This window comes from Lutjanus erythropterus, chromosome 17 (assembly GCF_056507025.1).
Source record: "Lutjanus erythropterus isolate fLutEry1 chromosome 17, fLutEry1.hap2, whole genome shotgun sequence".
NCBI classification, from domain to species: Eukaryota; Metazoa; Chordata; class Actinopteri; order Lutjaniformes; family Lutjanidae; genus Lutjanus; species Lutjanus erythropterus.
Window position 1 is genome coordinate 14,918,498 of NC_139333.1, and position 23,678 is coordinate 14,942,175.

The 23,678-nt window shown below is 40.4% G+C and overlaps 2 protein-coding genes across 3 annotated transcripts; one reads left to right on the forward strand and one right to left on the reverse strand.

Annotated features, from left to right (window-relative positions):
• Positions 1-1,886: 1,886 nt before the first annotated feature.
• Positions 1,887-9,760, forward strand: sult1st6 (sulfotransferase family 1, cytosolic sulfotransferase 6). The gene is made up of 7 exons (XM_084740301.1): positions 1,887-2,542; positions 3,954-4,082; positions 5,989-6,086; positions 6,277-6,403; positions 7,726-7,820; positions 7,913-8,093; positions 9,524-9,760. Exons 1-7 carry the CDS (start codon positions 2,356-2,358, stop codon positions 9,634-9,636), a joined length of 930 nt encoding a protein of 309 aa, XP_084596427.1. The 5' UTR covers positions 1,887-2,355; the 3' UTR covers positions 9,637-9,760.
• A 114-nt stretch (positions 9,761-9,874) lies between these two features.
• Positions 9,875-23,019, reverse strand: atp2a1l (ATPase sarcoplasmic/endoplasmic reticulum Ca2+ transporting 1, like). 2 transcript variants are annotated; one of them, XM_084740281.1, is made up of 22 exons: positions 22,744-23,019; positions 21,789-21,806; positions 21,364-21,446; positions 20,305-20,409; positions 19,245-19,383; positions 18,485-18,565; positions 18,302-18,387; positions 17,748-18,212; positions 17,571-17,659; positions 17,369-17,471; positions 16,773-16,904; positions 15,925-16,041; positions 15,608-15,826; positions 15,396-15,507; positions 14,674-14,897; positions 14,364-14,584; positions 13,988-14,190; positions 13,812-13,897; positions 13,590-13,723; positions 12,753-12,870; positions 12,468-12,585; positions 9,875-10,537 (listed from the first exon to the last, which is right to left on the reverse strand). In XM_084740281.1, the coding sequence occupies exons 1-22, from the start codon at positions 22,859-22,861 to the stop codon at positions 10,521-10,523; spliced, it is 2,988 nt and encodes a 995-aa protein (XP_084596407.1). In that variant the 5' UTR covers positions 22,862-23,019; the 3' UTR covers positions 9,875-10,520. The 2 variants fall into 2 exon arrangements, with proteins under 2 accessions (XP_084596407.1, XP_084596408.1); XM_084740282.1 differs by lacking the exon at positions 9,875-10,537 and having other exon boundaries at positions 12,460-12,585.
• Positions 23,020-23,678: the final 659 nt, after the last annotated feature.

A 23,678-nucleotide genomic window follows, 5' to 3' on the forward strand; every position in this document is an offset into this window, starting at 1 on the left:
TCTGTATTTATGTCCTGTGTGTTGGAACCTCTTAGGTTAGTCTCAGGGGACCTGCATGAAAATAAAGGTCACTGTGACACTGCAGGATTCATATAAGGTTATAAAAGCATGTTAGTCATAGCAGATAGGCCAGGTTCCAAGTCTGCTTTTACTGCTTACTGCTTGTATTTTAGTTTTTGTAAACGGAATCCCAAGAAGGTCAATATCACATTCATAAAAAAAGACAGTAAAAATCATCTCATGAATAAAATATATGAATGAAACAACAATTTGTTGAATAATTAAAGAAATTATTAAAACGCAACTCATTATAATATGCCACTTAAAGTTCCTGTAAAGCCAAAATTCATAACTTATGTGAAGTTTCACCCAGCAATGACAAAAAACACTTTTTTTTGCTTGTGACACAGTGAAGCATGGAAAGAGAAAACATCCATTCACTGGAGTGCTTCTCTACAAAAGAATAACTTTACTTTTTTTAATTTATTTTGGTGACACTGGATCATATTTCATGGAGAAAATATTTTCCGTTTTCCCCTCTGATGTCCAGCTGTTCAGCTTCAGCTCTCAGTTATTTAGTTGAGCTTTTCCTGGTAGACATATGGCGTTAATTAACTTGTTGCTAAAGATCATTTCTTACCTTATGTACACACAGCCTGTTCACCCTGCTACAGAAGTGTCCACTGTTGTCTTCCCTCAGGCTGTGAGATAATCCATCCTCACCACTCCTCCATGTTAGCTTGTTCTGTATGTTTTCTTTATTTTTTATTCTATCTCTTCAGCCAATCTAGTCAATCAATGATACATCAAAATCTTGTTATACAACTTGACAAATAGATATCATTTCATTCTTGTGTATTGTGTTCAAGACGGGACTATATAGTCATAGAATATTGTGTAGAATTGCAGGAAATGCAATGAAAATTTCCTCAAGTTTGTGGTGGCCAGAACTGTCCCCACTACTTTCCAAAACAAAGCTACACCTTTGCTTTTGTACTATAACATACTGTGTCTGTGTATGTTTTGTAAATTCAAAACACATGGAACATGAATTCAGCAAAGAAAACCTTACTTCATTTTTGTTCAGTTACAACTCTGTCTGGTCTGATTGCTTGTACAATGTTTTAGCAAACCTTCATCCACATCTAATCTTAATCTAAATCTTAATGTTCTCTCCGAACTCAAACATTCAGGTTGCTTTAAACTTTACATTTATTCCAACGGGCTTCTGCACAGACAGTTATTAAAAAGCAGTCTTCTGAATTGTAAAGAGCATTCTGTGCATTGTTAAACCTTTCAGACAACCGTCAAGCTGCAGCTTATTTTCACTGAAAATATTGTTTACCTTTGGCAGGATATTGAGTATGGAAATCCTGGAATGTGAATGATAAACAGCTGCTTCTGGCTGAACTCAGTGTCCTGCTCCCTGAATTCATGTCCCGCTGCGTGTCTACACACATTCAGTATGTCTTGTTTCCTATACAAGCTTAAGTGAGATTATCTGAAGTTTATCAAACAGCCTTTTATTGCCATGACTTTTTGTTTGGGTTCAAAGGTGTCTTTCAGTTGGTAAGTGTGTACAAATGCTATGCCTCCCATAAATAGTTAGTTTTTATCTGTAATAAATATTTACACGATTTCAAGCCTCACATTGTGAGGCTTTGGTAAAGGAGCAAGAAACACAAACTGGCATGAATGAAATTACACAGTGTTTACATGATCATATGATCCCCTAATTTTCCTCCCTGTGGTGTGTTGAGCTCATGTGAGACTCTCCCTCGTCCCAAGCTCAAATTACAGGGGAAACAGTTAGGATAGTGTTATGGGGAAAAGTGGAATTCATACGTAACTGGGAATGTTACATAAGGGCACTTTGGTGTAGATCTCCCTGTGCAAGTTCAAGTGATCGCAGACAGACAAGAACCTGGTACAAGCACTCAGACGGCCAGGTTATAAAGATAGAAAGAGGGAGTGACTGAAGCACTCAGGCTTCAGCTGGGACTGGGAGAACAGGAAGGACTGTTCCTGGATTCACATATTGAAGAGGATTTAAGCTGAAGAGTGCAAGAAATCAGGAGGAAACCAAAGCACAACAAGGAGGAGATAATGACAGAGTGACGAGTGCTTGTGGGCCTGACAATCAAGCAGGAAGAGATTCGAATAGCTGGAATTTATGGTGTACAAAAAGCAAATCAACTGTGAATGTTTGACAAAGGAGCAGGATCCAGCTGAGAGAGGAGCTGTGGCAGACAGCAGCTCAGGAGTGAACCACCCTACTGGCTTCGCTTGAGCCATTTTACACTTTAATCTTTTTGGTTCTTGATTTCCTGGAGGAAACTTTTGACAGCGTCAGTCATGTCAAAGACAGAAGAACTCTCCTACAGCGAAGCCATCCAGAAGGCCAGCGCCTCCATCACTCGCTTCCCTCTCATCCCAGTCAGAGGAGTCCCTCTGATGTGTCACATCGCCCAGAACTGGGACTCCATCTGGGCTTTTCGTCCTGACCCCAGAGACCTCCTCATCGCCACTTACCCAAAAGCAGGTAGGCTACTCACACAGCTGCATGCTTATACAGTGAATCTCCATGTGGGTGGTGGGTTGTAGACAGGAAATCTTCTTTGTGTTGTAACAAATTGAGGTATTTTAGTGGAGTATTTACATTTTCTGTTACTTTATATTTCCACTCACTCATGAATCAGAGGAAAATATTGAGTTTGCATACAAAATATATGATAATCTTCTAAAATATGTTGCATTGTTATGGATTTCATGACTCCACAGCATATAGAATAAATCACATTAGATCTACTTTGACAAACTACAACAGCAAAATGCTGCTTAACATGTAACACATAATTTATATACATAATAAGCCATTTTTCTTGTTTATGCATACATTTACTGACACTTTTGAACTTTTTAAAGTATATTATTTTAATAATACTTTAATGAAGCATTTTTTTTAGTGTTGTATTGCTATACTTTTAAAGGATCTGAGTACTTCTTCCATCCTTGAAATAAAGCTAATATAACAGAATACATGATGGACCCATCATAGAGTGAAGCAAAACAGAAAAACTAACAAAAATCAAAGAAAAAATATACAAACTAAATTAATTTAAGCAAACCTATAACCCTTCTAGACTAATGGTTGACAAATATGGGTTTTTCAATGGCCAATACCAATATTTAGAGAACAAGACAGCTGATAGCCAACATATAACGCCAATATTAAAAAAAAGAAAAAGAAAAGTTGTGGGTGAAAGTGCATGTGTGAACATAATATACATTAAACACTCACCACCAATGGTTTTAGATGAGATTAGCATTGATTTAGGATGGGAGAATCAAATTTAGGCATTATTTAAGTGTTTACAGCAGAGTATATGAGAGTTATAATACTTGACTAAAAAATAACTTTCTCGCCACCTTCCCAAAACACACAAGGGGGAGTACTAACATTTTCCACAGCAGTCATACAGACAAGGCTGCCTGCAGATGTGTCTGCAGCCTTTTTTCTTTGTTTGGTTGTGTAAGTTCAGGTGCTGGCTGATGGTGATTATCTCAAACTACCAGAAAACTGGCCCAATCAGTTGGCCGACCAAATGACCTGTCTATTACTGCTCTAGACCAATCCTCTTAAAGAGTGACAGCATTTATTCAAATTAAAGGTTTAGCGTTTAACCAGAAGTGCAAAAAGCAGTAAAATGCTGATTAATGCACGTTATGCATTTGTGTAGCGAAAAATGATAGAATAAACAGTAAGGAGTAGATATGAAACAAGTGCAGCAAAGATGTAACAGAGGGAAGCGACAATCTTAGGACTTGAGTTAATGTGTTGATTATTTTGTGTGGGTGTAAGAAGGGATTTCTCCTGAAACTGGCGAGATTCAATACATGCAAAGTATCCTATTCATTCAACTCATTGTTAATTTTTGTTTTTGGGATATAAGGGACCACATGGACACAGGAGATAGTTGACCTGCTAATGCACAACGGAGATGCTGAGGCCTGCAAACGAGCCCCCACACCTGTCCGCAGTCCTTTCCTAGAGATTTTCTCTCCACCACCCATCCCCTCAGGTGTGTTTTCATATGCTCACGTTTGTATGCATGTGATTGTACTTATAAGTTTTAATTAAGTGCAAAATTTTATATAGGGGATACATTTCTGAAATAAATTCAAAGTCAGGGGTTGAGCTTTTTCTCTATGTTTCTCTTCCTTTTTCTCTCCTGCCGCTCAGAACATCCACTTCAAATGCACTTTGTTCCTCTGGATTCGGCTAAAACTCAAGATATTATTTTCAAATGCATCCTCCAGCTAGGTCTGACTGTGCAGTGACAGAACTCACATATCCAGTTCCTGCAGGAATGTTTTCAAAATGGCTTATTTCCTCCGCCTTAATCAGGGTCAATGAGCTATTAACCCATAAACATTTCTCTCGGCGCCAAACTGCAGAGTGACAGACTCAATGTTTCTGCTGGTGGAAAGAAAACAAGTCAGTGTGGAGCCTTAAGTGTATGCTGGTGCTGTGAGTGAAACCTGAAGATTTAGCCAAGTTGAGCATTACCTATACTGCCTGAGCTGCCTTCTCAAACAAAACCAACGCTGAAATAAAACATGCTTTTTTGTTTTTTTGAAAGCCCCATGGCATACTAGAGGGTGACACAGGAGTGGATTTTCACCCCTGTCCCATCCTGTTCCCAGAAAAATGACTCCTGTCACATCAATCCACAGTCCAACAGAGCAGACAGGAGAGAATAAAAAAGAATAATAACAAGTAGCATTATGGTAAACAAAATAAAGTTTATTCATATTAGGACTGAATATAAAAACTGACCCATTGTTATTATGTTGGTGCATACTGTCAAAAATACCATAGTAGGCTACAGCCAGGACCATATAGCTATGGTATTTGCACCTTGGTAAAATTAATTATGGGCTGAATTATTTATTCATGTAAATTCCGTTTTAAAGCTCTGTCTGAAAACCAAATTTTGCAGACAGCTAAAAGACGTTTTCTGGGGTTCCTGCAAAAGCAGAATATATTCACATCTTAAATTAGCTACTGCTAGCAAACTCTACCAATCTAGATAGCTAATCTACATAATTAGCTAGCTAGTTAGCCAAAGTTTTGCTAACTGAAGATGTGACTCAACGTGTCGCTTTTACAGGAAAAAAGAAAGTCGACAGAGGTACCAAGTTTGTTCAACTGTTATTGGAGCACAGAGCAAAAAGGGTCAGTAGGAAGGACCAGTTGAACTCGCTGTCTTGTTTATTCAGGTAGATAAGAAGATTAATACCACTCTCATATCTGTACAAATACAAATGTACAGCCAGGAACCAGGATTTTGTCAGGCTTGCTGCACCAAAGCTAAATGGCTGCTCACTGTAGCTTCATATTTAGTGTACAGACATGAGAGTGGTACTAATCTTCTCATCTAATGCTAACATATAAGAATATTTCCCAAAATGTTGATGATGTATTTTCCTTCTCTTTCTAAGAATCATGACTTGGTTACTCCAGGTAATCCACAGTAGTGGATTTTTAGTAGTTTAAAGAAAGTAGTTCTGGTAGATTCTACTGTAGAAAGAAAATAGTTCCTATATGAAACTGCTCACAACAAGGTCTGTGGATTATCTTGAGAAACCAAGTCATAATTTTAATAACACAGTTTTGAATTTCACTGTCAGAAGACAAACAAAAAAAAATGTTACTTTGAACACCACACGCTGAATGCAGTTTAGTCTTATATACATTATATTGGAGAGAAGAAGTACATCTTTATGGTTAATTTTTCCAAAACTCTGAAATGCAAATCACACCAAAAAAATCTAGGTCGATGAACAGCACTGCGGCTGCTGGACATTTATTGATCATGTATGAACGTGGGCATTACATAACACCAAATCTAAGATAGTGTGGAACAAAAGTGTACCTCAACTCGTTTATACGTACATATTGTTTTCCCTGAATGTTTGTTGCAGGTCTTGATCTTCTGAAAACTATGGATCCACCTAGAATTATAAAGACACATCTCCCCTTTCAGCTGGTGCCTCCTGCATTTTGGGAAAACAAGTGCAAGGTAAGGTTCAGCTGAGAACAAGATCCTGCAGTGAATTTTATTGCATGCTGATAGGGTGAAGGGTTCATGATACAATCAGCGCAGTGAGAGGTGAACAAAACAATGCCATAGAAGTGCCTCATTAAATTACCCATTCTCTGTATTGTTGTTGTAAATCCCTTTTTTATGTCTGACCTGTGCGTGTGTGAAGGCTATCTACGTGGCACGCAATGCCAAAGACAACCTGGTGAGCTACTACTACTTTGACTGTATGAATCTGACCCAGCCTGAGCCAGGGCCCTGGGATGGCTACATCCACAAGTTCATGCGAGGAGAGTGTAAGTGGATTAAAGCACATTCCCGAGTGTCATCTTACCTTCAGTCTTACTGATTATTCCTGTAATCAGCTATGGTTGATGCATTTAGCTACTCCACCAGCCACAGGTTTATTTTAGAAAATTTTAATATGAAAAAGGGCTGGTGACTGATGTGATCCATGACACCTCAGAAAAATGAGTTACCTCACAGTTTTTCTTCATGGGAAGCTTTGTATGCCTCAGTGACCATGACAGGATTAGCAGCTCCCTGCTGCAGAGCGAAGGTAATGCTAATCACAAGAAACTGTTCCTTCAGATCTGCAAAAGAATTTCAACTACAGCGTTTTTAAACGTAACATGTCTTATTTCTTCTCTGCTGCCTAATTGCCATCTTTATTGTTGCAGATGTATTTTCAACACGTTTGATTGTGACTTTGAGAACCATTTTGTATTTTGTAAAACTGACAACCCTTCTGTCACAATGGTCTGAGTACACCCAGCAGACGATATGAGGGGGGGGGATGTCACCCCCATTGTTAGCAAAATGACCAAATAGATCCCCCGCAGTCTTAAATCATGTTTTTGTAAAAATCTGGGAAATCTGGGAAACAACTTTAGAGGTCCAACATTTTCATAAAAATTAATTTTAAAACAAAGATGATTATAATAGCACATCTTACAACTTGAGTCTTTGTGAAAGGAGTCATTCGAAGTGGTGAGCCTAAAAAGTATCTTCACTTGCATACAACAGTTCCCCCAGCATTTTAGCCAGCTCATTGGTTTGGTTTTTCCCCAAGGAGGTCCACTCTCACTGCTCTCATATCATCAGTTTTTCATTTTACTGTGAAGCATTTTACTACCTCTGGTCCAGATATTTCTTGCAGGAGGTGATGGAGACCAAAAACTGAGCTAAAAACAGTTGATCTTGTAAGTTCAGTAATTGTAGATTGTCTCACTTTGTTGTAATCCATCAGTTCTGCAGTTAGAAATGCTTTTAAAGTTATTGAGAAAGGATTGTCTAGGTTTCTCACTTTCTAATCAGCCAACAACAGCGGGTTATTAAGCCATCTGCTGTTATTAATGTTGGCGTTGAGTCATTAATGAGGTTTCTTGTAGTAATTGATCATGTCAGCAGTTTTTAAATATTGACAAGTTGTTGAATATGCTGCCCTGTCCCAGAAGTTAAGCGTTCGCTTGTCAGGAAATGATTTGACATTATTAAGTGATACCCAACTGATCTAACCAACCAACCTTAATAAATAAAATAATTGCTTACACATCAGTCACAGTTGGCATAAATCTTTAACTGGAGAGGGAGTAATGGATGTTCTTGGTCTCCACAGTGTCGTGGGGCTCCTGGTATGACCATGTAAAGGGTTACTGGGTGGAGAGAGAGAAGAGGAATATCCTTTACCTCTTCTATGAGGACATGAAAGAGGTGAGGAGAACCTGTGGGACACTCCATAACATACTGCATGGACCCAGCAGGACCAGAGTGTGTTGTAAAGACCCTCCTATTTACTCCTGCAGAACCCTCGACGTGAAGTGGAGCGAATCATGAGGTACCTGGACATGTCAGTGTCTGACGAGGTGATCAGCAAAATTGTGGAGCTCACATCCTTCAAGAACATGAAGGAGAACCCAATGGCCAACTACTCCTGCGTCCCAGCACCTGTTTTTGATCAGACCATCTCTCCCTTCATGAGAAAAGGTGCACACATCTGCTCCTAGTCCTGTCCAGAAGAAAGTTATTAATCCAAATAATTAAGTACCCAGGTTTCAAAATTAGGAAGAGTGATCTGCATGGGGCGAACACATCATCTCACTCCTATAAACACGCAGAGAGGAGAACTGTTGACAAAATACCATTATTATACCTGTGTTTTATCTTATAAAAATGCAATTAAATCAGCGTCTCTCTCTGTATAAACCTCTCAAAGACACGACTCACTTCTCTGGTATTGTTTTGTATTGCCTTTATGTCACATTGTAAAGATAAGGTGGCGCCCCCTAGAGGTTACTGGATTCCTTGACTTTGCTTCTGTTTTTTTTTTCAATCATTTCTTTATTTTCTTCATTTAACAAACATTCATGAATGGCAGAGAACACAGATAACTGTCATTATAATAGCAACTAAAGTGAAGTAAAATATGAAATAGTAGTGATTAAAGAAAATTGAAGAGCAAAAATATACAAATAAGAATCTCAATACAGTTGAAAAGATTAGTTGACTAATTGATCACTCCATTGGCAGAAACAAAATCTGCAACTATTTTGATAACTGCATCATCCTTTAAATAATATTTAGTGCATAAATGCCCAAAATTTTCTTGTTGCATCTTCTCCAACTTAAGGATTTTGTGTTTTTCTTTATTTTGTTGAATAGTAATTGGCTTTATTTAGGTGTTGGACTATTTTTTTATGGAGTTACTTTAATGCCAGCACAAACTGAATATGAATTAGCTAGTTAGTTAGTTTTGAATTTGAAATGTTCAAACTGAATAGTTTATGCAAAATTTGACTGTTTCACAGAAGTGAACCCAGTGGTATGAAATTTAATTTAACTCATATTGCTTTGAACCTGTGAGCACTGCAGTTTCTCAAAATTCAGTTATCAAATTCAAAGTCAAAACTATAAATTCAGATTCAGTTTGTGCTGGTAATTGGAAATAGTGATAGCCATTCCTCTGACATTTCATAAATCTCACTTTTTGCGCCACAAGCTGAGAAGAAAAATATTTGTATATGAGGCCGGAACTGATTATTTAACCAATTAATTTGTCTATTAACTGGTTAATTGTTTAGTTTCTGAAATGTCAGAGAAATGTCCATTATTATTTCTGAGAGCCCGAACCTGATGTTTTTACATGTTTATTCCAAAACATTAAGAAAATTATACTATATTATACTACAAAATAGATTAAAACAGCAAATTGTCACATTTGAGAAGCTGCAACTAGCAATTTGGTATATTTGATGGATAAATTTCACCATAGTTAAGAGTCAAAATATGAAATTTTGATTTTGGGGTGAACTGTCCCGCTAAGAACTTTATTCTAAGTCATCTGCTAATTACAACACTGTTACTCATTTAAATACTGAGCACTGTTGTATTCTCTTCTGCATTTACTGTCTTTACAGGTGTAGTAGGTGATTGGAAAAACCACTTCACACCCGAGCAATCAAAGATGTTTGATGAAGATTATGAAAAGCAAATGAAGGATGTGAACATACCATTCAGGACCCTCATCTAAGGTACTCATAAGGGGTTTTCCTTACTGATGCAGCTCTGCAAACCAAAGACCGGTGAACTGACACTGTGCAGCACTCAGAAATACCGTCAGAATATTTGACACAAGCTAAAAACCAAAAAAAAACCAAAACAAAAATAAATCTTTTTGACTCACTTCTGAAGCCTGGATGTTAAACACTGTGTACACCAAATCTATGTTTAAAAAAATCAATAAAAATGTTCTCCACAATACAAGTACATGAGTTTGTAATCATCACTTTATTGCAGCTTATCACGTAAACAATATATAAGACCAAAAGTGTTGTGACTGAGTGGACATGCCCATTTTTAATGTCATGAGACCTCCAACAGAGTCTGCTGACTGCATGGAGCCTATAGAGAGCGCTGGCAGCTGAAGGCATGTGGTTTTTCTGCCCATATGAAGTCATTTTGCAACCCTACACCACACTGTACAGAGCCCAGCCAAAGCAGGGAGGCTGCATGAGACACGAGCAACAAAGACTAGAATAAAAAGAATGAGCTGGAAAGTCAATCATATGAAAATGGACAGAGGACACAAAAACACAACAGCTGAGAATATCCAAGTTTAACAAAAAATCACTTTTAATACATACTTTATGTCTTAGAATAAAATCTTAAATATTTGAATACTTTATTGGCAGGGATCCTACCCCGTTTTAATTCAATCTCCTTCCTTATATAGAGGCTATGTTTATGTAGATTTTTTTTTGTTTGTTTTATTGTTTTTTTTGTACATTTTCCTGTGTTTTCTCCTCTCTCTTCTATTGGTTGGCTCACTATGGTTCCCCTCTTCGGTTCTGATCTTCTCTCCTCCTCTCTTCTCTCCCTCTTTCTCTCCAACCCTTAAGATCCTCTTCTACATCTCTATTTAGCTTCTGTACCTGGTGAAGAGAAAATAGAAAATTAGAAAAGGAAAGGACAATGGAAACAGACACTGATCCTTTTGACAAAATTAATTAATTGCAGACAAACGTGATTATTACTAAGTATTTGAACTAATTTCACTAAAAAGCATAATGTAATCTATAAGATAACGTCTCACTTGAGAATAATTTTGTTTTTTAAAGCAAATCTATTGAAAGCAGCAAGCAGACTAAGTGTGTCCGCAGTGGGATACTGAGCTTAAGTCATTTTGCTTTTATCTGCAGGCTCAGACTTCTTGAGTAGGTTGAGGAGCGATGCATTACTATGCAACATGTAAAGAGCTCAGGCCTGGGTCAAACTAGTTATAACTTTTCAGGTGTGCAGAATTTAATTTTCAGTACATTTAATTATTTTATAGGCAGGTTGACATTCACAGGATGGACCGGACTGTTTAACCATCTGACTTACAGCCAAAGGCAAATGTAATGTAAAATAAGAAACATTACATGCAAGTGTAGCTTGACCAGGTCTGAATTATAAGCACAGCATTAGGCCTCTACAGAAAGCAAAATTTTATTGGAAGAAAAGTATATTTGCAAGAACTACGTTATTTTTCTAAAGAGGGTCTCAAACATGGATGCGAACATCTTGGGAATCCCATTTAAAAATTCAAAATATTTTAAGTAAGGTTTGGTAACATTTCACCTCAGCTCCCCCTATTCAATATTTCTAAGCAGGATGTAAACATACGTGACTGTTTATAACACATTATAGTTTGGTGGTAAGTAGATGTAAGGATCTTTTAAAATATTTATTAATAGGGATGTAACAATACTAAAAACTCAAGGTAATAATACCCTCATCAAAAAGTTTCAAATCTGATGTGTACAGAATTTTTGTTTATATAAAATTTCTTTTTATTTTTAACTGTGCTTGTTTAATAGCATTGCTTCACAATTTAGATAGATAAAATACAGATGTTACCAATGAAAATAATTATGGTCTCATTTATTCTAGCAGAACCATTTCAGTGATCCAATATGCACAACAGCAGCACACTGACTCTGTCTGACCTGAATGAAAGGAAACCTTAATTATTATCACTGGCAACACCCGTGTTTACCCAACTACTTCATGTCAAAATAGCGGGTGTGAAAAAGGTCTATATCAATCCTTTTTACACAAGTGGCACCAGAGCAGCCACTGGTCAAAGACAGAAACAACCCAGCAAACACGCTGCAGTGCTGACAGCAGTAACTCAGAGAGGATGAACTCGTGAGCCGATACAACATCAGAAAGAGCAATAAACAGAGAGCTCAGAGGAGGACATCAGATGCAGAGATCTCCCTGTTCATTAGTCATCGTGCCACCTGGTCAGTCTGTGGCAGATGTTAAATTATTTTTTTTAGCTGTGTCATTAAGTAGAAGGGAGAACCCAGTTCAACATCAACAGGAGAGTGATGATACATAGAGTAGACAATACTGAATACAGAGCAGGAACATATGCAACAAAACACAAACATACACACAGAGTATAGACAGACTGACAGCAGGAAAATACCTTGCTTTAGTTACAGGCTAATGGTGGTGGGTTGACTGAATTTAGCCTGGAAATCAACAAAAAGGGTTAAGTGAGTTAATGATGGATGGAGAGAGGGGGGAGGGATGAGAGAGATCAGGCAGGTGAAAACAGACATCAATGGAACTTATGATGATGAGGAGATGATGTGATAAAATGAAATGACAGAACAGTACAGGATGGAGAAGGATTACACTTTGTTAAAATATTAATGAATCATTAACAAAAAAGATGACAGAATTAATAAATTAAAATGATAATAAATATTTTTTAAAAGAGATCATAACTGTTATTTTAGGAAATAAGGTACATCTTTATTTTTTTAAAATATGTTAGAGTGAGTTAGCAAAAAATCCAAGGCTACTTACTCTCAACGTAGTTGCGGGCGACGAACTTCAGCACCTCATCAATGGCGATGACGGGGAAGGAGAGCTTCAGGACCATAAGCCACTGCTCAGTGGTCAGATGGGTCAACTTGAAGATCATCTGGGGAGGCAAAAGGGTGGGAGTCAGAAACTACAGTGGAAAGCAACTGCAACAAAAACTACACAGCACAGAGGACTACTGAGTACCGCAATATAACTCCTAAAACTCGGAGATTTACACACATAACTCTTAAATCAAACTGCAGGGAGCGCTGGTGGCTGACTTACGGGCAGAGGGTCAACATAGATGATCATGAAGTGCAGGGACATGGAGAGGGTCATGGCGGAAAGCAGCCAGAAGTTGCTCCATGGGGGCATACGCACCAGAGACTGGTTCTCAGACAAGCTTGAAAAAGAAAAAAAAAAAGGGGAATTATGACAATAAACGTCTGGTGGTTTGGCATCTAAAAATGTACACACAGTAATTAATTGTTTCAATTTTGCAGTGTTGACAGAAAGTTTCTGTGTGACACATGCTAAATATTAATGTGTGTTTACATGTCTGCTGGTCATTTTCATATTTTTTGGGAGTGTCTTAATATTTCTTCTTATTGGGCAGATGTGGCAGCAGAGATCCGATTTTAATTTAGTTATGTATTGGTGAAATGTGCTAACTATGCTGAAAAAAAATATTATTAATATTAGTAGCATGTATAACAAAGGCAATAACCAGAAAATGGCTGAGAAAAGAGTCTCCTATAATCCCTGAATGGATGGGAAGTTCAGGAAAGTTGTACTATTGGTCGATTGCCCTTTTCTCTAAAACATACCACTAAGAAATGTGAAAAATATTGGAAAAATTGGAAATCTTTGAATCTGAAGTGATTTTTATGCACTTATTTTGTTTGGAGAATTATGTATTATTTTCTTATGTACTAAGAACAACAGAATGAAAAGTTATGAATGAGTGGGAGATGTAAAAATACCCTGGAATCAAAGTCATGGATCATAAAGACCTGTAAGATTTCAATCATAGTCTTAAAGGACCCACAGATCTCGATACAGCAATGTAGCCAGGCTTCATTTCATTAAAAAACAAACAAACAAACAAATGTGCAGTATTACCTGTTGAGGGCGTTGCACATCTCAATGGTGACCAGCACAGACAGGGCCATGGTCATGGGAGGGCAAGCCTCAAAGATCTCGCAGTCGATGCCAACGAAGTCCTCGTTCTCATCGTGGCACTGCATGAAGTGGGACTGCACAGAGGAGAGGAGTGGTGAGGTCATTCACTGTCTGCGCATGGGTGTTTGTGAGAGACAATATGAGAGAGAGACAGTTACTCACCAGCTGGTAGTAGGTGACATGGGGGCCAGTGGGATCGTACAGGAACCACCAGGCAGCACCACCAACAGTGGCGGCACCGACGTATCCTGTCAGGGAAAGGTGACAGCGTCAGTGTAGGTGGGAGTGTTTCCTGCATTCAAACAAAAGCCGAACACACAAAATCCTGTCTTACTTACCACCAATAGCCATGTATCTGAAGAACAGCCAGCCAGAGATCAGGGGCTCCTTGGGGGAACGTGGGGGCTTGCCCATGATGTCCAGATCAGGGGGGTTGAAGCCCAGAGCGGTGGCAGGCAGACCATCAGTCACCAGGTTGACCCACAGCAGCTGGACGGGGATCAGAGCCTCGGGCAGACCCAGAGCAGCAGTCAGGAAGATACTGAGAGAGAGAAAAAGGAAATAATAGAACAAAATGGACAGCCAAAGTTAGCCAGAGACAGAGACAAAGATGGATGAAATATGTATGAAAGACAGCTGAAAAATAAAGATGTCTGAAACGTGGCTTAAAGATGGAGTTTAGGTGCGGATCAGAGTGAATGCTACACCACTCACCAGACGACCTCACCGACGTTGGAGGAGATGAGGTAGCGGATGAACTGCTTCATGTTGTTGTAGATAGCTCTGCCCTCCTCAACAGCAGCCACAATGGAAGAGAAGTTGTCGTCAGCCAGGACCATCTCAGAGGCAGACTTGGCAACGGCAGTGCCAGAGCCCATGGCGATGCCGATCTCGGCCTTCTTCAGGGCAGGGGCATCGTTCACACCATCACCAGTCTGTGGTGGGAAGAGAGCCAGTTAAACTGCTATTCACAAACTACAAAAATGTACAGCACTACATGTCACCGGTTGTATCCTGTGCTTACCATAGCAGTAATGTCATCATAACCCTGCAGGTACTCAACAATCTTGGACTTGTGGGATGGCTCCACACGGGCGAAGCAGCAAGCTCTGCGCACAGCCTCAGCCTGCTCATGGAGGGGCAGATCGTCAAACTCACGTCCGGTGTAGGCCCTGCCAGAAACATCCTCCTCCTCGGTGAAGATGCCAATACGACGGCAGATAGCGATGGCGGTACCCTTGTTGTCACCTGAGATATAAAGATGGAGAAGTTTGGTGGAGAGTCAGAGAAATGGCAGATGTTGCTGAGGTGAAAAACATAAATTCTGCACCACAGGGGAGAAGACACAGATGTTTTTAATTCTGTATACTGTAGATATTAATTGTTATGGCGAATGTTTTCACAAATACACATCCCATAATAAGAGTGGTATCACAACACAGCAATTTTGTGGTGTAAGATACACTAAGATCTAACGTACACAGTTATTCATTTGTGTAACTGTGTAAATGATAATACAAACTACAGGGCAACACTTTTGTTGTTATTTAAATAACAGATTTTCCCTTTAACAGCTAACTCAAAAATACTGTGTAATTGATTACTATGTAAAATCATGGTTTCTACAGGTTTCAACAAGTTAAATTTTAGCTTTTTTGAGAAACATATGAATGCAATTTAATCCTTATTTCACGTCCAAGCTGACAGATCACAGCACATATAACTCATCCGCCAAATAATACTAACCAGTGATCATAATGACACGGATTCCAGCAGCATTGCACAGCTGAATGGAGCCAGTGACCTCCTTACGAGGGGGATCCAGCATACCAACGCAGCCAACAAAGGTCAGGTCAGTCTGAGGAGAGAAGTGTGAATGGAGTCATTCAATCCAGGTTTTTACACATGATCACGGTTGTATCCAGACATTTTAACATAAAGTCCATCTGGTTGTTTACCTCATAATCAGCAAACTTGGTAGAGTCCTCAAGGTTCATCTCGTCCAGCTTCAGGGGGGTGTCACGGGTGGCCAGGGCCAGGCAACGCAGGGTGTCACGGCCGGTACCCCAGTCTCTGATCACAGCCATGATCTTCTCCTTGATGGCGTTGGTCAGGGGCACGCGGGTGGTGCCAACACGCACGTATGCGCACCTGTCAATCACACCCTCAGGGGCACCCTGTGGAGACAACAGGACAATTATTTTGTGCTCCGTTGAATGCTTCACAAAGTCTGACTAAAGGCTGTGGGAAGCAGGAAAGACAGAAAGAAACTCGCCTTCACAAACATCTTAGCACCACCATCACCCTTGGAGGGAGTGCAGTACACAGACATGGACTTCCTGTCACGGGAGAACTCAAGAGTGACATTCTTCTTCATGAGCTGCTTGACCACCTGTTGGAGGACACACAGATCAAAGGGCCTTTTATGAGATTGACAGTCAATTTGCCACAGGCTGATCCAATTAATGATAATTTTCAGTGGTTCACAAATGAGACAGAGCATAATTAAGTATCGCCCACATCAGAGGGGAAAACAATTCATTGGTCTCCAGTGACTTAATATTGTGTGAAGGTGCCTCCTCATCACTTTCCATCTGCTAGAAAATGCCTAAAAGCTGCTGTGTAAAAAAAACAGAATCAAATTTGTATAAGCTGCTAAACTGAAAAACTGAGCCTTTAATAAGGCAAAAGTGAATATAGACTTGAGGCATCAGCAGGAAGACTAGGACAACTGACACTCTGTACACCTACATGTACAGCAAGCATCGTTTCTGAACTATAGAGGTGATTTGATCAAGTAGTAGTAAATTTTAGAGATCATTTTAAAATCTGGTCACTTAGTGGGATAATTTCTCACAGAAAAACAAGCTAAAGAGTAGGAACACTGCGACAAACTGAAAATCTTGAGTTTGTCAATATATCATTTCCTCTCTGGTACACATAGGGCACTAAAATAATCTTTTGAAATGATGAAATTTTGTTTTTCGATAGCTACGGGCATTTTGTTAGTGTTTCAGTCTGTGGTTGCATATTGTTTGCCCCTCCAGTGAATTATGACACATTGTGATCTGTATTAACAATAAAAATGTGAATTCTCCTTAATAATGGCAGGAAGAAACGTACGGTGCAGCAGGCGTTGGCTCTCTCAATCCTGGACAGGTTCTTCACGTTGCTGTTGAACACGTTCATCTTCTCAACCAGGCAGGACAGGGCGGTCTCGGTAGCCTCACCAACCTTCTCATAGATCTTCTTGGTCTGGAGAGAAGGAGCACAACGGAGAGAATTTGTTAAATTGTGGAAAGGCAGTGAGATGAAACTGGAAAAGTGTCTGTTGTATGAAAACCAAAAGTACAGGCAGGCTAATTGTAATTGTCGGGTGAATAACATCACAATAAATAAGGTCAGTGGTAGAAATAAAGACTGGATTGAAACCAATGGATTGTAATGAAAATCACCTTGAGAGGATTATCATATTTTGCTTGAATGTCACAATATGAGCATAATGAGTTACAGAGAAAAGGTAATCTGCCACAGTATTATTTAAACCGCTCATCTAAACTAAAACTTATTAGAAAAACTAAGTGCTTTTTGAAGAAGTTGTTCTTCCTTGGTACTTTGTAGTAGTCTAGTTGTGATTTTAGTCTCAAATGGTATAAATAAATGAAATGAAATGAATGGTTTCAGTGTAGCAAATATACCACATGACTTCATTGCTTTACCTCGTTGTAGTCCAGAGAGGAGTCGTTGCACAGGGCGCAGATGGTAGCCAGCTCAACAAGGCCGTCGTATACGCTGCAGTTAACCTTGGCACCACCCTGGGTACTGAAAGACGAAGAGAGAAATTACAAATATATGAGATGATTCGTGTGTACCTCAATGTATGACTGATGATTGTTTTAAAATGAGGACAAAATAACTTACACCTCGCCCTCAGGGGTGTACTTGGAGCCAGAGACATCAAAGGCATCAAGGTCAACATGGTCGCCATCAACACTCTTAATAATGAACATCTGCAGTGGAGGAAGGAAACAAAGTTTTAATTGTGTTCGAACAAGTCCTCTAGACAACATGTGAGGGTGAATAACAGTTGATACGCACCTTGGTCACACACATCTGGTTGGTGGTGAGGGTGCCAGTCTTGTCGGAGCAGATGACGGAGGTGCAGCCCAGGGTCTCCACAGAGGGCAGGCTTCTGACGATGGCGTTCTTCTTGGCCATACGGCGGGTACCGAGGGCCAGGCAGGTGGTGATGACGGCGGGCAGACCCTCAGGGATGGCAGCCACAGCCAAAGCAACAGCGATCTTGAAGTAGTAGACAGCACCACGGATCCAGGAGCCACCATGGACGGGGTCGTTGAAGTGGCCGATGTTGATGGCCCAGACGGCAACGCAGATCAGGGAGATAACCTTGGACAGCTGCTCGCCGAACTCATCCAGCTTAGCCTGCAGAGGAGTCTTCTCCTGCTCGGTGGCGGCCATCTGGTCGCGGATCTTGCCGATCTCAGTGGAGACGCCGGTGGCCACAGCAACACCGATGGCCTTGCCAGCAGCGATGTTAGTGCCCTACAGGGGAGAAGAGGAGAAAAAGGTAAGAAAACAGGTAACGGTGGCGAACCGCGAAGGTGAAATACTGATGTTGCTGAGGCACTTACAGAGAAAAGCATGTTCTTCTTGTCCTGGTTGACGGCTCTGGGGTCGGGAACAGCATCAGTGTGCTTGATCACACTGACGGACTCACCTGAGGGAGAAAACAGCAAAATTAACTCAAAACTGTAAACAGAGATAAGACAGAAAAAGATGTTAATAAGCAGGTTTAAGGTTTCTTGAAAGCTTACCAGTAAGGATGGACTGGTCAACACGCAGGGTGGTGGACTTGATGGTAACAATCCTGATGTCAGCGGGGACTTTGTCACCGACTGTGGGAATCATAGAGAAGCCATCATTAAAATTAATTCTTGTTTTTGGTCATTGAATGCATAAATATTTTTCTTATTTATGTTAAACAGAAAATAAATTGTGGCTGTGTATATTTGTGGACTACTTTCTCTCAGGAAATTTCAATTTTTTTTAATTATTTTTTCACCTAATTAAGATTCAACTGACTGTAATTGTTGTAAGTAGCACCTAATGAAATCCATAACTGAAAAACAATTAAACAAATATTCAGAATTACGGTATGAAAATGGAGCCAAATGCTCAAATTGGATTTCATAATGAGACAAAACCTAAACTGACACATGGCTCAATTAGAGTGAACCACACATGGTGGGGGGTGGGGACAGCCAACTAGAGAGGCGACAGGTGTACACTGACAAATGAACAGAAGTGGGCAATGGCAGGGAGGGGAGAAGAGGTGCGGCAGGTGCTAGTGGGGGTATTTATACTCCTGATTTTGCTTTCCCTCAGTCAGCATGTTTTCACAGCAGTGCTACTCCATCCTGCCTCACTCATGTTGCCTTAAAAAGACACGAGGCTCTGCCATCAGACACATACGTCCTGAATTCAGCCCTTCTTTCCCTCAACAGAAATGTAAGTATCTCCAGTCTACTTAAAAAATAATTAGCAAACAAAGATAACCAATGAACAGTTTCTTACCAGACACCTCAACAATGTCACCGGGAACAATTTCTCTGGCCTTGATCATCTGCACACTCTTTCTGTCAGAACGGTAAACTTTGCCCATCTCAGGCTCGTACTCCTTGAGAGCCTCGATGGCATCTTCAGCGTTACGCTCCTGTGACACACACAGATGAAAAAAAGTCAAAATTAGTGAAGAGTGTCAGCTAAAACAAAGGCAGAAATTCACAAATTCTGAGCCTGACTTGATTGAGAAAAAAAACCTAATGCGCACTCAACAACAATTATCAACAAACTGATGCCAACACGCCTGTTTATCCTTGCTTGAATGTAAACCATACTCATTTTGACCTTGGTCCTCAATGTCCTTTAGCAGGCTTTGAGTCATTACACACTGATACACAGCCTAGTGATGACACATGAGTAGGTCAAATCTGTGATCTGATGTGCGGTATTCCATCTAGAGTTACCATATATTATTTCTTTCTTCCTTTTTTCAAATAAATACCAATTATTGTGTAGAAAACGTGTTTCTACTGTGTTCAGAGATGATATTTAAAATGATAAAAATTTGATCTGGGAAGCACAACATCAATCTTCTGACAACAGATTGTCAAAGTCAGTTCTGTTTCTAGATGAGAAAAACAGGAACGAAGCAGCTGATTTCAACACTTGGCGAGGATGTGACAACAACAGTGTTCCCATAGTGACTGATGCCTGACAGTAGTGCCAATTACTTAATGGCATGTAGAACAGCATGACTTGCATAATGTGAACTATCCATCCCCTGCTGCATTGCAGTCAAAACACAAACAGGGCATGGAGTCTGCAAATAAACTATTTTATTTATCTCTTTGAATTGATGTGAGAGTGAATGATACTGTTTATTCAAGATTTACTCTGTGTTGTAACGGCAGCTTCAGAGCACACACCAACTATTTTGGGCTTCAAAGCTGTAAAAGTGATAATGTTACGGTTGTGCAACCACGTCTGGGTCAGAAGCACGGCAGTAACTGGAACCTGTGTACTTTCTGTCATCATTGCAATGGATATATGTCATTGCACAACATGCACTGACCTGCCACACTCCAACAACGGCATTAGCGATGAGGATAAGAAGAATGACGAAGGGTTCCACAAAGGCGGTGACGGTCTCCTCACCTTCCTCAAACCAGGCCAGCACCTGAGGTCAGAGCAGTAAAGAGTAAATCAGTGACAGTAGGCCTGGGAAACAGCATATACATGTCAGAACATCTGTATTTGATGCATTTTAAAAGGACCATTAATTTTATTTAAATATTTCCATTGTGTCTGAATGAGAAGGCTCCCTCATAAGCTTAATAATAAGGGATATTTTCAAGGAATGTGGAGGCTTTTATAGTTTTGTATGCATTTATTGCAAACAATGTGAAAGAAATAAGAAGTGATTATTTTACACATGTTAACCTGTTACTTTGATAATATTTTTGTATGCCACAATATAATCACATGATTGATATTATTTTGATGTCAATACCCCATAACTCCTTGCTCCTTCTGACTTCAACCCTTTCTTTGCAGAGGCCCTTCGTTCCTTCCTTCAGGCCTGACCTTTCCCGAAGGATTCAGTTTCTCTCCTCAGCTTGGGGCTTTCTTAAAATAAACCCTTACCCTTCAGCCCCCCTATACTTCGCTGACCCCCGTCTCTCACTGGCTCCTCAATATTCGCCTTCTAAGGCCATCATGACAGCTGCCCGAAGGGGTGAAAGCTGGGCATAGGAATTAATACACCTCCTGCAAGCCTTCGCAATCTGTCTCCCTCCTCTCAAGTTGTCGTCCTCAAAAATACACGGAGGGGTGGAGGGGACTAAGTGACCACACAGAAATTATCAAGTAGAGCATGTGTACTGGAGGAGTTTGTGTGATGGGTTTTAAAGTTAAATGCAAGTAATTACCTGTTTGAAGATGGAAATAAAGAAAGTCAAAGGGGCTAGAGATTACTGTGTCAAAACTCATCTGTGGTCATGTCAAGTGTCACACACGTGATGTCTCGTGGAATTTGTTGCTACTATTATGTCTGCCACAAACCCAACTACTACTACTTGAGTTTTAAACTGAACGTAACAGGAATGACCACATCTAAAAGTTGTTTACTTACAAAAGAGATGCAGGCAGCGAGCAGCAGGATCCTGACAAGCAAGTCCTCGAACTGCTCAGCAATCAGCTCCCAGATGCTCTTACCTGAGAGACACAAGCAAACAGGCAGAGAAAAAGTTAATGTAAGTCAATACATAATTATCACAAAAAATAAATGTCATGACTGAAATATGCAAATGAAAATGTATTTCCGTGGAAATGGAAGTGTTTATAGTATAGATTTGTGATTGTTCTTGAAGATAATGGTCAAAATATAATCATCAGCATCGCACAATCAAGATGTCTGCATGTTTTTATTACAACCCTTCTGTGGATGAGGGCAGTTTGGAGTGTTAATGATAGCCCTCCCATCTGGGTGTCAGGTGTCTGGAAGCTCTTGTTCAGACTGACATATTTCTTTGTAAATGTGGCTGGATAAACACTTACCCTCCTCAGCGGGAAGCTCTGGAGATGGATGCACAGGTGAAGGAGGAGAAGGGGTGTAGAGGCAGAAAGACAGGGGAAAAGGATGGTTAGGTAAAATGAGTGATGTTCAGAAAAGAAAGATGGCGTTCATTGTGAAACATTTGCAACAAAATTTTGAGAGAAAGGTTTTATTCCTTGGTAAAAGATGATAAACTTAAACTCCCTAACTGCCACCTTTTCAAAAAAGAAAAACCCTGTGTGCTTTACACTTGGTGACTTTAAGCACTGTTCTCGGGTGGCTGAAATTAAAAATCCATTCTAGTGTATTCACCTCTTTTGACTTCTAAGCTGCCGGGGCCTAATGCAAACCTCACTGCACTTCTCAAATTTCTCAATCTTTAGACAAAACATTATGTTTAATGGCAGCTCATTAAATTGTTCCAAGGCAACAGAAACATCACAAGAGTGTTGCTGCTTCTGAACTGTAATACCATCCTCTATAATCCGCCATTCCACTGGTTATTGATCAGCAATCATATTACGGGTCATTTAGCCATAAGCCATCTAAGGACCTCCCTTTTAACCCGGCCTAAAATTATCCATCTCTCCTGTTAACGCCCGCCCCATATATCACCCAGGAAGCTTCTTGAGCCATCACCTGTCTCTCTCGCTCTCCAGCCATCTTCTTTGGCTATCTTTAAATAGCTCTTCAAAGCCCTCAAAGTCTCTGCTTCTCAATGTCTCTGCATTTCTACCAGCTGTTGCAACTCCTCTCTAAAAAAGCATCCCATGCAGAAAACTCCACTGGAGTCAACTCAGTAAAACGTGGAGAAACTCTCCTAGCAAAAGCACTTAGTGGAATATTTGCAACGTAAACACTTAGATCTTTCTTTAACTTGTTACCAAACAGTTACTCTGTGAGTCTTTTTTCTCTCACTAGGCCTCCCACCCCATCCCTGACTCCCAGTGCTCTCACCATTGTAGCCATACTTGTCCAGGTTCTTCTTGAACTGGTCAGGAGTGAGGCCAGTGTTCTCATTCACCCCGAAGTAAGCCAGGCATTCTGCCGGCATCTTTGTGTGTGCGTTCTCCATCCTTTCTGGATAGACAAGGGATTGCCTGTCTAACCGTGCCTATCCGCGCTCTTTAACCTCTTGTTGTTCTCTGCAGTTTTTTACCCTTGGTCCACCACCCTCACCTAGAAGTGTGGCACCCTCCAATTCAGGAGTGCTGGACTGACAGAAAGAGCGAATAAGCGTATACACGCTCAGGGTTTTATACCACCAAGGGGCTCAGGATTGGTGGACACCCCACTGACACACGCCTCCAAATTCCAGCATGGGAGGACATAGTGGGGTGGGGTGGCGTTGGGGTTGGGGGGGGGGGGTGCGGTTGGGGCTCGAGGTGGAGCAATGGGGAGGTGAGATGGTGGACTTGGACAGGAACTGGGGACAAGGCTTGGATTTGGAAAGGAGGTAACGCAGGAGAGTGGTGGTGGTGCAAGGGGCTTGAGGGTGGGTGGGGGTGGGGGGACTTGTACCACAGATGAAAATGAGATCTGTTTTTGGAACATGCATGGTCAGTGGAATAAGACGAAGGGAGAAGGTGAGAGAGTGAGACAGGAGATCATCCAGAGGGGAGTAAGAGGGGGAGCATTGAGTGACGGCTCAACTGGTTTCTGCTGAGGAAGGTGGCTGAGCCAGAGGGAGAGGAGTGAACTACAGACTGAAGAGGGGACATGATGGACCAATAATTTAGTACAAGAATTAGCTGGCATTTTTACAAGCACAATATGAGTTAAACATGTCAACACAGACACATGGAGTTCTCAGCTCAAACTAGAAATGAGAACTTTGTGCATCATCCACTATGGTGTACACTTATCTAAAGTTCTGCAGAGCCTATGACCAC